At 43.4% G+C, this 12,622-nt stretch overlaps 1 protein-coding gene across 24 annotated transcripts in view; it reads right to left on the bottom strand.

Annotated features, from left to right (window-relative positions):
* The window catches only part of Mast4 (microtubule associated serine/threonine kinase family member 4), a 591,901-nt gene that overhangs the window by 174,269 nt on the left and 405,010 nt on the right, over positions 1 to 12,622 (bottom strand). Inside the window, exon 1 of one of the 24 annotated variants that reach the window (XM_063281126.1) lies at positions 12,012 to 12,237. The exons of the other annotated variants lie outside the window; for them this stretch is intronic. Coding sequence (XP_063137196.1) covers positions 12,012 to 12,070 — 59 coding nt within the window. The 5' untranslated portion in view covers positions 12,071 to 12,237. Of the gene's footprint in view, positions 1 to 12,011; positions 12,238 to 12,622 lie in introns of those variants that run through there. 24 annotated transcript variants of the gene reach the window in all.

Raw genomic sequence — 12,622 nt, forward strand, 5'->3', positions numbered from 1 at the left:
AAAGTCAGGACCGGAACTTACACAGAGCAGGAACTTGGAGGCAGGAGCTGATGCAGAGGCCATGGAGGGATGCTACTTACTGGCTTGCTTCCCCTGGCTTGCTCAGCTTGCTTTCTTACAGAACCCAGGACTACCAGATCAGGGATGGCCCCACCCACACTGGGCTGGGCCCTCCCACCCTTGATCGCTCATTGAGAAAATGCCTTGCAGCTGGATCTCATGGAGGCATTTCCTCAAGGGAGGCACCTTTCTCTGTTGTAACTCCAGCTTGTGTCAAGTTGACACACAAAGCCAGCCAGTACACATGCTCCTTGCCATGATGGTCATAGACTCTGACTGTCTGGGACAGTGAGCCCCCAGATTAAATGCCTCCATTTATAAGTTGCCTTGGCTATGATATCTCTTCACGGCGATAGGAAAGTAAGGCAGATGGACTTCGTGACTCTAAAACACCTGTCTGGAATGCATACCAGCAAATCGCAATCCCATGAACCTCTAACAGGCTACCAACATAATCACGGAACAGAGAGCAAGTCTTGGAGGGCGATGCCCTCTTCTCATAAACAGGAAGGCCTCGCACACAGAGCAAGACTAGACCTTCCTTGCCTCGGGATTGAGCTCGGCAGCCATTTGCTCTAGGCAGTCTTTGTGTAAGCCTAACACCCACGGTGGGTTAGGTAAATCTCTCTGTTGTCTGGGCTCTATCCCAGACGGCACCTGCAGAAAAGGGTTCAGTCACTGTCAATATCCAGATTTGCTTCAGATCAGTTCTCCTCGAGAAGACAGCTCCTCGAAGGCCGGGGCCGTGCCGCTTTCGTCTTTAAATCTTTAATACCATCACTGAGCTGAATGTTAAAACAAGGGAAAAGAGGAAGCGAAGACGGCGAGGTGACCGAAGGTGAAGAACAAGAGGCAGGTGGGGCTCAGCAAAGATAAGAAGGCATCGAGGATGAGTTCTCTCACAGGTAAGGAGGCAAGGACAGCACAGTTAACTGCCAGAAGCCTGATACTCTAAACAACGACCCTATTCCTGTCTCAGAAAGCTTTGCCTGCCTGCTCCTATTTGAGCCTCGCAGATCCGTAAGTCCATTCCATTATTTATATGTAATGTATCCACGATGAACATCTATTACCTCAGACTCTAAAGCGCCACAACATAGGGGCCTGTGTATATGAATCTAACTTCGAGAGGGTGGAGGTGCTGCGATCGGTTGCGGACGAGATGCTAAGTGATTTTTTTGGTCGTAACACTGGACCCTAGTCAGTAAGGGGTACATCTCGGTGTGGAGTTAACTTCAAGGACATGGTGCTACTTGATCCAGAAGTCTGGGTCCAAGGTGCATCATTTCTCATTCAGCTCCCGAGAATGAATTACAGTGCAATTATAAAAAGTGACAATTTGGTTGAGGCGGGTCAGCATGGTTATATTTAGCCCTTTAGAGCTGACATCAAGGCCTTCTCTGTAATATAAGATTATGGTTAATTTATCAGTTCATCTTTTCTCGAGTATTTTTTTCTCCTCCAGGCCAGATAACCGCGGGTATGGAGAATTACCCCATTAAAAGGAGAGGAGGGAGTTGTGGTGAAGGTACCACAAAGGAAAATGCAGACAGAGGTAGAGATGGTGTTTCTGCGGTGAGCAGACGTCCACTCAACTGTTAAAAGCTGATCCAAACCATCATGAAACAGGACATGTTGGCGAGGACACGGGAGTTAGCCAACTAGTTCCCAAGCAGGGTTAGGGTGAGTTTCTGTTAAGTCACATCATCATTACGCCAGAAGTTTTTGAAGTAATATTAATTCACTGGGAGATAAACAGAATGTCAATTCATGAAGAGCTGTCACAGAAATGTGATAAAAAAGATCAGATGTCATTTTTTACCTAATTGGGAAAGATTAAAAAGTGATAGCATTTAATGTCCACAAGGACATAGGGAGACCAGGACTCTGTACTGATTCTGCTCTAGAATCAATCTGGAAGGTGACGATACACGTATCTACACACATACACTACACACATACACAAACATCGATTGCTAAATCAACCTGCCTCTCTCTTAGGCTTGAAAACCATCCATAGTGGTTTGAATAGGTATGGCTCCCACAGACTCATGCGTTTGAATGCTTGGCCCACAGGGAGTGACACTATTAGGAGGTGTGACCTTGTTAGGATAGGTGTGGCCTTGTTGGAGGAAATGTGTCACTGTGAGGGAGGTGGGCTTTGAGAGCAGCCTTTAAGCTCCACCCAGGGTAGAACAGCCTTTTCTTGGCTGCCAGGATGTAGAACTTTCAGCTCTTCCTCCAGCATGGTGTCTGCCTGGATGCTGTCGTGCTTCCTGCCATAATGATGACGGACTGGACCTCTGAAACTTTATGCCAGCCCCAGTTAAATGGTGTCCCACCATAAGAGTTGCCTAGGTCATGGTATTTCTTTGCAGCAATAAAACTCAAACTAAGACAACCTCTTATAATAAAGACAAACAAGGTCCATTCCTGGTTATGATTAAACCTCTTGAGAGGGCTAGGCTGACTCCATGACAGGTTTCAAACTGGCAGAGGATGAGGCCTAAATCTCTGTATCCCAGAACTGGTCGAGTCCAAGCCAGTTCAGGCCTCAGAAGCTGCCCGGCCACCTGGCCTGAGGCAAGGACAGTGGGGCAGCTGCAGTTTCCAGACTTCCCCAGCAACAGTTTCCAGACCTCCCTGGTAAGTTTCCAGCCCCCACCCCTTAGTAATGGAATGTCTCTAGAAGTGGAGCAAGATAAAGATCACCTACCCCAGGATCCCCTAACTTGCTTTAAATCAGGCCTCGAGCTCACTCGGGTGTCTCTCTATATTGGTAATGGGAGACCCCAGCATGCTGGACTTCTGCAGAATAAAACCCTCTCTGTGTTTACATATTATTTGAGTCCAGGGTATCATTCTTTGGTGAATCGTGGACCTTTACACACTGTTTCTCAAGGGCTGGGCTATACTGTCACCTGTAACCCTAACTACAAATTGTTCTGTACAGATATTCCCCAGAAATGGCAACCACAATGTTGTTTTGAAAAGGTTGTTATGATCACTTCATTACCTTGTTACGACCACCTTGTGACCATGTCTGTTTCACAAGAGGCTGTAATGATCCACTTGTTAAGTTCTGCTTCTGTAACCCTGCCTATTTGTCTGCCAGAACCGTCTGCCAGTCTGTGTGTGTGTCTGTGTCTGTGTATCTGTGTGTGTGTGTGGTGTCTGTGTATCTGTGTGTGTGTGGTGTCTGTGTGTGTGTGTCTGTGTGTGTGTGGGCTGTCTCTGTGTGTGTGCATGTGTGTATGTGTGTGTGTATGTGTGTGTCTGTGTGTGTGTCCCTGTGTGGATGTCTATGTGTGTCTATGTGTGTCTGTCTGTGTCTGTGTGTGTGTGTATGTGTTTGTGTATGTGTGGGTGTTTGTGTGTGTGTGTCTGTGTATGTGTGTTTGTGTGTGTACACACCCCAGGGTGACAATGAGCTTCAGTTCCTCCTACCTCTACATCCCAACAGCTAAGATCAGAGACATAAGTCACCACACCTGGTTTATGAGGTGTAGGAGATCAAACCCAGAAGTTCTTATACGATAACCCAGCACCCTACCAACTAAGCGGTTCCAGTTCATAAGTTAGTTACTTTGAGTTGAAAAAAAAAGTCAAATTTTAGTTTCCAAAATCAACACATGTGGCAGTTTTGTTCTCATGACTGTGACGGTTCGGGCTGCTCAGAATGTGAGGCTGCTCTGAAGAGTTTACAAAATTAAGGAAGAACACACACTCCCGGGCATTTTCATAAGATGTGATTGATGTTTTTTGACACATGAAATAAGATGCACGTGTGAAAGCTCTATGTGCTTGGAAAGTAAATACTAAACCTTCTTTTAAAAAGAAGTCATATTCCTATTCCCAGGAATTTTATAATATAAAAAAGAAAAGAAAAGAAAAACCTCTGTCTTCCAGGCATAAATCCTTACCTGTCTGTCTGTGGCAACTGGGCATTTCTGGTGCTGAATAGCTTATGAATGTGCACAGTGCTTTGTTTTATGTTGAATATACGCACTGGCTATTTGCAGGGTAGGAGAGCCCTGCATTTACGCTAACTGTTTTGGATTCTAAGCCTGCTTCCCCACATTACATACTTTCTTCTTTCAGTGCTTAGAAACAGAAGACAGCAGCTAAGAAAATTATCCAGGGGAGCATAAGCAAAACCTGGTGGTCCTCACCGAATCTACTGAGTGGCTGTCATTAAGCACAGGTAAGCTCGTTACCTGCAGGCTTTCCTGTCTTTCGATTATGGAGGCTATGATGAAAGGGACAGCATGGAGTTCGGGCGCCAAGAGTATAACTGTTCCTTGAGCAGATACATTGTCCCAGATTCTATAAAAGACCCCCAAGAAGCACCAGAGTGATCACAACCTGGTTTCTAAAGAGATTGTCAGTTAATGACAGCTGTTGCAAGAGTCACTAAAAGCAACCGATAAGATAGCAAGTGGACGAAGGATGCATATTTAATTACTGGGAAATAAGGACTGTCCCCATTAGTGGCCCTTAGGAGATCAAGTACATTCAAAACTACAGAGAATGCTAATAATATATAAAGGAAAGAAGTAGGAAAGCCAGCGACATGTGACGAGAAAGCTGAAGAGAAAGTGCGACTTAAAGTAAACACATTTTGTAGTATATACGATGATAAAAAAAAAAGAATAAAACAGGCCATTTATCGATTGATGATTGATTGGTTGATTGGTTGGCTTTTTTGAGACAGGGTTTTTCTGTGTAGACCTGGTTGTCCTGGAACTCACTCTGTAGATCAGGCTGGCCTTGAACTCAGAGCTCCACCTGCCTCTGGCTCTCAAGTTAAACATGATACTGTCTCTGCTCTCACCAGAGAGTAGCCATTATTTCATGTCTGAATGATCACGGTCCCTTTCCTCCTCCCCAGACTCCCTGATACCACGTGAAACCGTTCCTTCCAACCTGTCCAGCCCCCACATCTGCCTGTGGTCCTATCACTTACTCAGGAAATAATGTTCAACTACTGTAGCGTCCCCCCCCCCCCCCGGGCAGTTTCTATCTCGCACCACTAACTCACGCCAGGCTAAGGAAGCAGATTTAGGGCTCTTTTCCACACCAAACGATTCGTGAATTTTGAGACTGGAGCTCAGAAGTCTTTATCACACCAAAACGTCAGGTAACTTCTGTACAGTGTGGAAGGCACATCTCCAGAAAATTAAGATCAATTCTGAAGGATATTTTATTGCGGCGTCCATCATCATCTTTCCTGCCTTGTCTCGGGTCATGGGCCTTTTTGTGGTTTAGGATTCAGTAATAAAATGTGCACTTGTCAGAAATAGCGCATTACTTCTGGATCCCCAGACACGATAAGCCCGGCCATACAGTTCGCACATCCTGTTCCTTGCTTCTAGAATTTCCACCCCCACTGCCTAGGAAACCTCCGTTCATCTTTCAAGTGTGAGCTAGAAGGTCACCCTCCAGCAAAGTTTGCTTGACTTTCTCCTGCACACATAAGTAGTTCTCCTGCAGGCTCCCCGATGAATTTATGCATCGCATGCCTCTTGTATAGCAATCATTCTTCTGCAGCAAGATGATGTGTTTACAGGTCTAATTCCCCACTAGGCTTTGAGCTCTCCAAGTACAAGGACAGATTCTGTTCGTCTGTATGCCTCAAGTACAAAGTGGATACTCAGGATGAATGGATGTACACATATTATTTTCTAAGGTTCAGGGAAAGGGGGAAAAAAAACCAAACCTGTTAATTTCCTGTTTTTCCATCTGTTACATACAAGCCATAAAGGGACACTTCCAAACCCATGGTGCCTTTCGTCAACTGACTGAATGGTTTGTCTTTCTTTTATTTAAAAAAAAAAGTTTATTTTTCTTTTTAAAGGTAACACTTAGAAAAAAATGTGTTTTATGGGTATGTACAGCCCTGGTGCCTGAGGAGGCCAGAAGAGGGTGTCTGATACCTGGGAACTAGAGTTGCAGATGGTGTGTGCCACTACATAAATTGAATTGAAGGGTCCTTTGAAAGAGTAGTCAGTGTTCTTAACCATTGAGCCATCTCTCTACCCCTATTTTTAATTTTTTTTTATGTGCCTGAATGTCTGCACATGGATGCAGTACCTATGGAAGCCACAGGAGGGCATTGGATCCCCTGGAAATGGACTTACAGATGATGTGAGATACTTTGTGGGTGCAGAGAATCAAACCCAGGACCTCTGCAAAAGGAGGAAGTGCTCTTAACTGCTGAGCCATCTCTCCAGCTCCTGGATAACTGTCTTTTAAGCACTGTCATTATAGACATAATGAGTTCATAACAAGTAACAAAGGGGGCTTGGAGAGATGGCTCAGTGGTTAAGAGCACCGACTGCTCTTCCAGACGTCCTGAGTTCAAATCCCAGCAACCACCTGGTGGCTCACAACCATCTGTAATGGGATTTGATGCCCTCTTCTGGTGTGTCTGAAGACAGCTGCTGTGTACTTACATATAATAAATACATAACAAGGAACAAAAATGGCAATACAAATTTAAGTCTGTAACCCGTGGGTAGACATTAATGGTTTGCTTTTAAAAATGAATTCCAAACTTCTATTAGCTTTTAACTCTCTTCTACGATAAGAATGGCTGAAATATGGTTTGCTTTTATTTCTCCTGAAACAATGGATAAAAAAATGGAGCTTGGGCAGGGTGACCTTTTTCTGAGGTTGGAAACTCAATCTTGCTGGGAACACAATCATCATTGCACACAACTCCAAAAGGGAACAGATGAGAATTCAAGGCGCTACCTCAGTAGTGCTCAAGGTTACAACCTGCTGGCTGCTACCTCACAGCCGGGACCTTCTGGGTCACACGGGTCGGTTTCCATTATAAAGTCTTCCACCCCATTTAAGAGAAGCTGCAAAGGCAAGCAGGCGAGTTGCTTGACCCGAGTGTGGTCTGGCACACGGCCACTCCCATGGGCGTCCTCTCCTGTCACACTATCTCTTCCAGCGAACGGCCATTCCTGCATTATCTTGTTCTGATTCTAAAATGAGCCATCTCTACTTAAAGATTTTGTTGCTGTTGTTTTTAAAGAAATGTACATTTTACTTTATATATATCACACTAGGATGCTCAAGCAAGCGAATAGTAACTCATAACATAAACTATCAACTCTTCCAATTTTCCTAGCTGATCTAGGATCAGATCATGGCCCATGCATGGGTGACATTGGCAGTATCCTTGGTCTTTGTAGCGTAGAAGAACTTTCCCACTTAAAGCTGTTTTCTTTCCTCTTCTTCTTTTTTTTTTTTTTGAGGTGAAGCATTTTATTCAGATATATTCATACAAAACCAGTAATATTATCTTACACTAGAAAACTCTCAAGTTAGAAAAATGTCCATATAATTCATCAACAAAAATTTTCATAACAATTTTTGGCATTTCATTTTCTTTTCTTTCTTGGATATTTTATCTATTTACATTTCAAATGTTATCTATCCCCTTTCCTGGTTCTCCCCTCTCCCATCCCCTCTTCCCCTGAGTCTATGAGGATGCTCCTCCTCCCACCCTGCCTCCCTGCCCTGGCATTCCCTTACACTGGGGCATCGAGCCTTCACAGGACCAAGTGCTTCTCCTCCCATTGATGACCAACAAGGCCATCCTCTGTTACATATGCAGTTGGAGCCATGGGTCCCTCCATGTGCATTCTTTGGTGGGTGGTTTAGTCCCTGGGAGCTCAGGGGGGGTCTGGTTGGTTGATATTGTTGTTTTTCCTATGGGGTTACAAACCTACTCTTTTTTATTTTAGAACTCTTTCTTTCTTTTAAGATTTGTTTATTTTATTTATTAAGTACACTGTAGGTGTTTCCAGGGCATCGGATCCCATTACAGATGGTTGTGAGCCACTATGTGGTTGCTGGGAATTGAACTCAGGACTTCTGAAAGAGCATGTCAGTGCTCTTAACCACTGTGCTCTCTCTCCAGCCCCTCACCCCACAGCTCCACCACTTAGTTTTAACTAATAAATGTTTCCCTTGATCACGTTGAAGATGTGAACCAGACCCTGGGATTACACTTTAGAATTGGAAGTTTGAGAGCACAAGTACAAGCTGTTGGTGATGGGAAAAGAAGTCCACTCATCACTGCAAAGTCTGAGTTCAGTGAGAGATGCTTCAGCGAGTTCAGAATCTGCATGAAAGCCCCCCAACAGGTGACTCCGCCCTATCTCCCTGCCCTCTTCTCCCAAGCAAAGGCATGAAGATGCAGAACACAGAGGTTGCTCCTCGCCGATGTAGACCCTGTGTTCTTTTTCTTTTCCTCAGCCGTCGAGGGTAGAGGATCTATTTACTAACTACGAAGTCACCAAAATAAATAGCCCTTGTGAAGTAATAACTGCACCATGGTGAACTGTTTCATGAAAAATTCAACAGAAAAGGATGGTGCTGTACTTGACAAGATGAATCTTAGGTACACATCAGAAAGGAACCATGGGCCTCACAGACAACTCGAAAGTTTAATTCTTTTACTGTGGATGCAGTTTTCATGGATCTTAAGACATTTTTTAAGTTGTTTGCTAGCTAGGCATGGTGGCACGTGCCTTTAATCTTGGCACTCTAGAGGCAGAGGCAGGTGGATCTCAAGTGTAAACTTGGTTTACAGAGTAAGTTCCAGGACAGCTAGGACTACAATAGTTAGACTCTGTCTCCAAAAGAAAAAGGAAAGTTGTTTTCTGGTGTTTAGCAAGTGATACCATCAGTTAGCCTGAATATCAACTCAACTTTCTTGAAGCAGTTCCAACTACTTTCAAATAACATTGCTTGATGTATAAAACCCATGAAAAAGTAAGCAGGCCCAGGCTCCCTCCAGGTGTGTGGGTAACCTTCATCTGTTCAAAGAAGCTAAGTTTTAATTTGCCAGAAATGAAAAGATAATCATCATTTATGATTTTGAATGGCATCAGGTCCCACTGTCAACGGTTCCTTCTGTCTATTTCCAAATAATAATTTCATTTCTTTACACTACAGAATACCTGGCTTCAAAAGATCCATCCAGTAATTCTGTCACAGAACTAGCCTTTAAGCCACTTCGGTGAGCTGCCAGGGATCTAGAGAACACAGTATTAGTCCATGTTCCGCTGCTATGAGGAAACATTCAAGGGTAGACATTTTATGAAGGACAGAGGTTTGGTTGGCTCACTGTTCTGGAGGCCGCAAAGCATGGCATTGGTTTCTGTTCGGTTCAGTTCCTGCTACATCACAACACCATTCAAGGTACAGCAGTAGGAATATGTGCAGGAGATGAAACACCAAGTCAGGCAGGGCTTGCTCTCACCATGACACATCCTCACGTGCACAAATGTGAGAACCATAGTCACGCTTCCTGGTGGCCTCTGAGGGATCCCAACATCTCTTAGCATTATCACTATAAGGCCCAAGCTTCCAACATGTGTCTCTTTTGGGACAGACTCAAACCAAAGCTCTGTCTACTGAAAAGGGGGCACTACTCATTACTTTTAGTTTTACTAGAGAGCAAGGCCAGGTGTGTGCTGCAAAGGCCTGGCCCAGCCCCCAAATCAGAAAATCCCTCAGATGTGCTTCAGAGAGAAGTGAAGGAGACTCTGAGTGGACCAGATCCCCACCCATCTGGATGTCACCAATGGGCGGCACTATAATTATGCAATTAAGCACAGTTTTGAGAAAGATCAAAGTGACACTGTATAAATTTAAGCGGTGCCATAAATTCCTGGATTCTTCTCAGTGTGATATACTCAAGGGAAGTAAACAAATAAAAAAGTAGAAACTGAAAAAATGAATAGAAAGAGTACACATGCCAAAAAAGAAAAAAAAAAAAAAAGGACAACCAGTTTTAACTTTTTCTCCTTAAAAAAAAAAATTATGGCTGGAGAGATGGCTTAGCGGTTAAAAGCACTGAACTCTTCCCAAGACCCCAAGTTCAATTCCCACCAACCACATGGTGGCTCACAACCATCTGTAATGAGATCTGATGCCCTCTCTGGTGTGTCTGAAGAGAGCAACAGTGTACTCACATACATAAAATTAATTTTAATTTTAACTATGTGTGTACAAGGGTCTTTATGTGGGCTTGTGCAAGTGAATAAAGACACCATTAGAGGCCAGAAGAAGCTGTCAGCTACTTGGTACGGATGCTGGAAACCAAACCTACAAGAGCCTCTATAAGAGCATTGTGGTCTCATAACTGCTGAACCATCATCTCTACAAAATGTTAATAACTGTACAATAAGCATCAGAAGACCATGTCAGTTCTGAGGTCTTGCTAACATCACTCTCCCAAACCATAGGCACTGGGGACAAACCAGGGCTCAGTTGCTTGAGTGAGGAGGTGAAGTTAGTCCCTGAATCTCAGAGCTACATTTTTGGGGCCACTGAAAGAAATTTGAACCCTATTCATTCATTCATTCTTTCTTTCTTCCTTTCTTTCTTTCTTTCTTTCTTTCTTTCTTTCTTTCTTTCTTTCACTTATTATCTATCTATCTATCTATCTATCTATCTATCTATCTATCTATCTATCTATCTATCTATTTCCAATGGATCAACCTTTCAGAGTAGAACCAACTTTGTAAAATGTCGTTCTCTTTCCAATTGACATCTAGTCAATTTATCAGATTTCAAAATAAAAAAAAAAAGTTCTGGAACGCATTTCTATCTGAAAGTCTCCAAGTCCTGCTCAGTAACTTTTGGGAAAGTCTCACAGAGAGATGCAGTGTGGGGGGCTAACGAGGCAGCTCAGCCCGGAGCAGTTGCTGGTCTTGAGAGGGCCCCGGTTCAGTTTCTAGCACAGACATGGTGGCTCGTCCTTACCTACGTGAGTGGCATGCATAAAATACAGTCAGAGACAACACACATACACAGGAAATGGATATTTTTAAAAAATAGGATGAAGTAAATGTGGCCAGTCACACTTACCAGCAACTGAGATGAAGTGGTATAGAATGGCCATATGGCTCTTGAAATTTAAATGTGAAACCGACATAATAAACAGAAAAACAGATTTCAAAAAAAAAAAATCCAAAAATCTTGATAGCGTCTATGGGCCTATGCAATTATTTCAAAAGAGGTCATTATTTTATTTCTTTGACCAAAAAGAATAGCTGTGAACAAAAATCTAGCCGCCATCCGTACATTCTTGTTTATGAGACAATCCTCCAGAGAGATGTCAACAATCAGTAGAGTGTAGATCTCAACTTAACTTTCTGTGTCTCTGCAGCAGGGCTGACTGTAGCAAGAATCAAACTACAAAGGCAAAATTCTTACCCAGTTTCACATGCATGCAGTCTCCAAATATCCTGGCATGGATCAAAGATTTTTTTATTTGATAAAAGTAAGGCATAAAAAATATTTAAAATCGATGTAATAGAGCCTAGAAATTCCTTTTATCTTAACCAAAATCACCTATTATGTCAATTTATTTATTAAAAAAAACTTATTTGCCCCCTTGGTTGAAAAAAATTGGTTTAGTTTTTTTTGTTTTGTTTTGTTTTGTTTTGTTTTTATTGTATGTTTGGGAAGTCCCTGAAAAAAAAATAAACCTTATTAAAAACTGAATTTCTTTTATTAAGGAAACTGGCTTTAGAAGGCCGGTGAGGAAAATAAACAATGCTCCCCATATGAAACGAGATGTTCTCAGAGCTAGGGCCGTGTATCCATGGGGGAAGGTTAAACCTCCACTCCCACAGAGCACAGCCTCTGACACCTGTGCTGAGTCAGATGCCACAGGCTGCCCGATTGGTGACATCCATTCTGGGCTGCCACAAGTTTCACTGAAACAGTGGAGAACTCCAACTGATCAGTGATAAGCAGGTTTCCCACATGCTCCCCAACGTTTCCAGGTCTGAAAGATGACAATTGACTTTCTACACGGCAATAAGGAGCTGGGAGCTCTGAGTCGAGGCGGCGTAGAAGTGCTACAGAGAAGATAAGAGAAGGTAGAACATGGAGCATGGAGGGCCTACAGTACCGACCTCTGGCAGCCTCTCTTGACAATGCTGTCAGACATCTCACAGTAGCCGGCATCCCGCATCAAATGGGTCTTCTTGCTCCCTGCAAAGCATGCTATATTTAATAGTTTTGCTTTGCATCTCACCAGCCCTCACACATCCTTGGAAGGCTGCAGAGATGTAAGATGAAAACTGTTTGCAAATGTAACACTTCTGTGGATGTTAATGTCTCTTTATGCTTGACGAACTGGTGTGAAGAGAGGCAAGGACACAGACGCTGGAGCCCCTGCTTGGATTCATGACAACAGTGGCAGGCCTCAGGAATCTAGTGACTTTGGGCAAGTTGTTTAACCCCTAAGGACCCAATGTTCCTGTTCTAAAAAATAGGAGTAATTGTACTTACCTCACAGGCTGCAACTAGGGTTATGTTACTACATTAACCACTTAGAATAGTGCTTAATGTTCTAGAAGGAGTCACAAGACACCTAGCAGACCAAAGGGCTCTAAAAGGATTACCAGCAAAGACAGGTCGCTGTGGTGGTTTGACTAAGAATGACCCCTATAGGCTCCTATATTTGAATGTGTGTTTACCAGTTGGTAGAACTGTTTGGGAAGGATTAGGAGGTGTGGCCTTG

The sequence above is a fragment of the Rattus norvegicus genome, chromosome 2 (assembly GCF_036323735.1).
Source record: "Rattus norvegicus strain BN/NHsdMcwi chromosome 2, GRCr8, whole genome shotgun sequence".
Classification (NCBI taxonomy): Eukaryota; Metazoa; Chordata; class Mammalia; order Rodentia; family Muridae; genus Rattus; species Rattus norvegicus.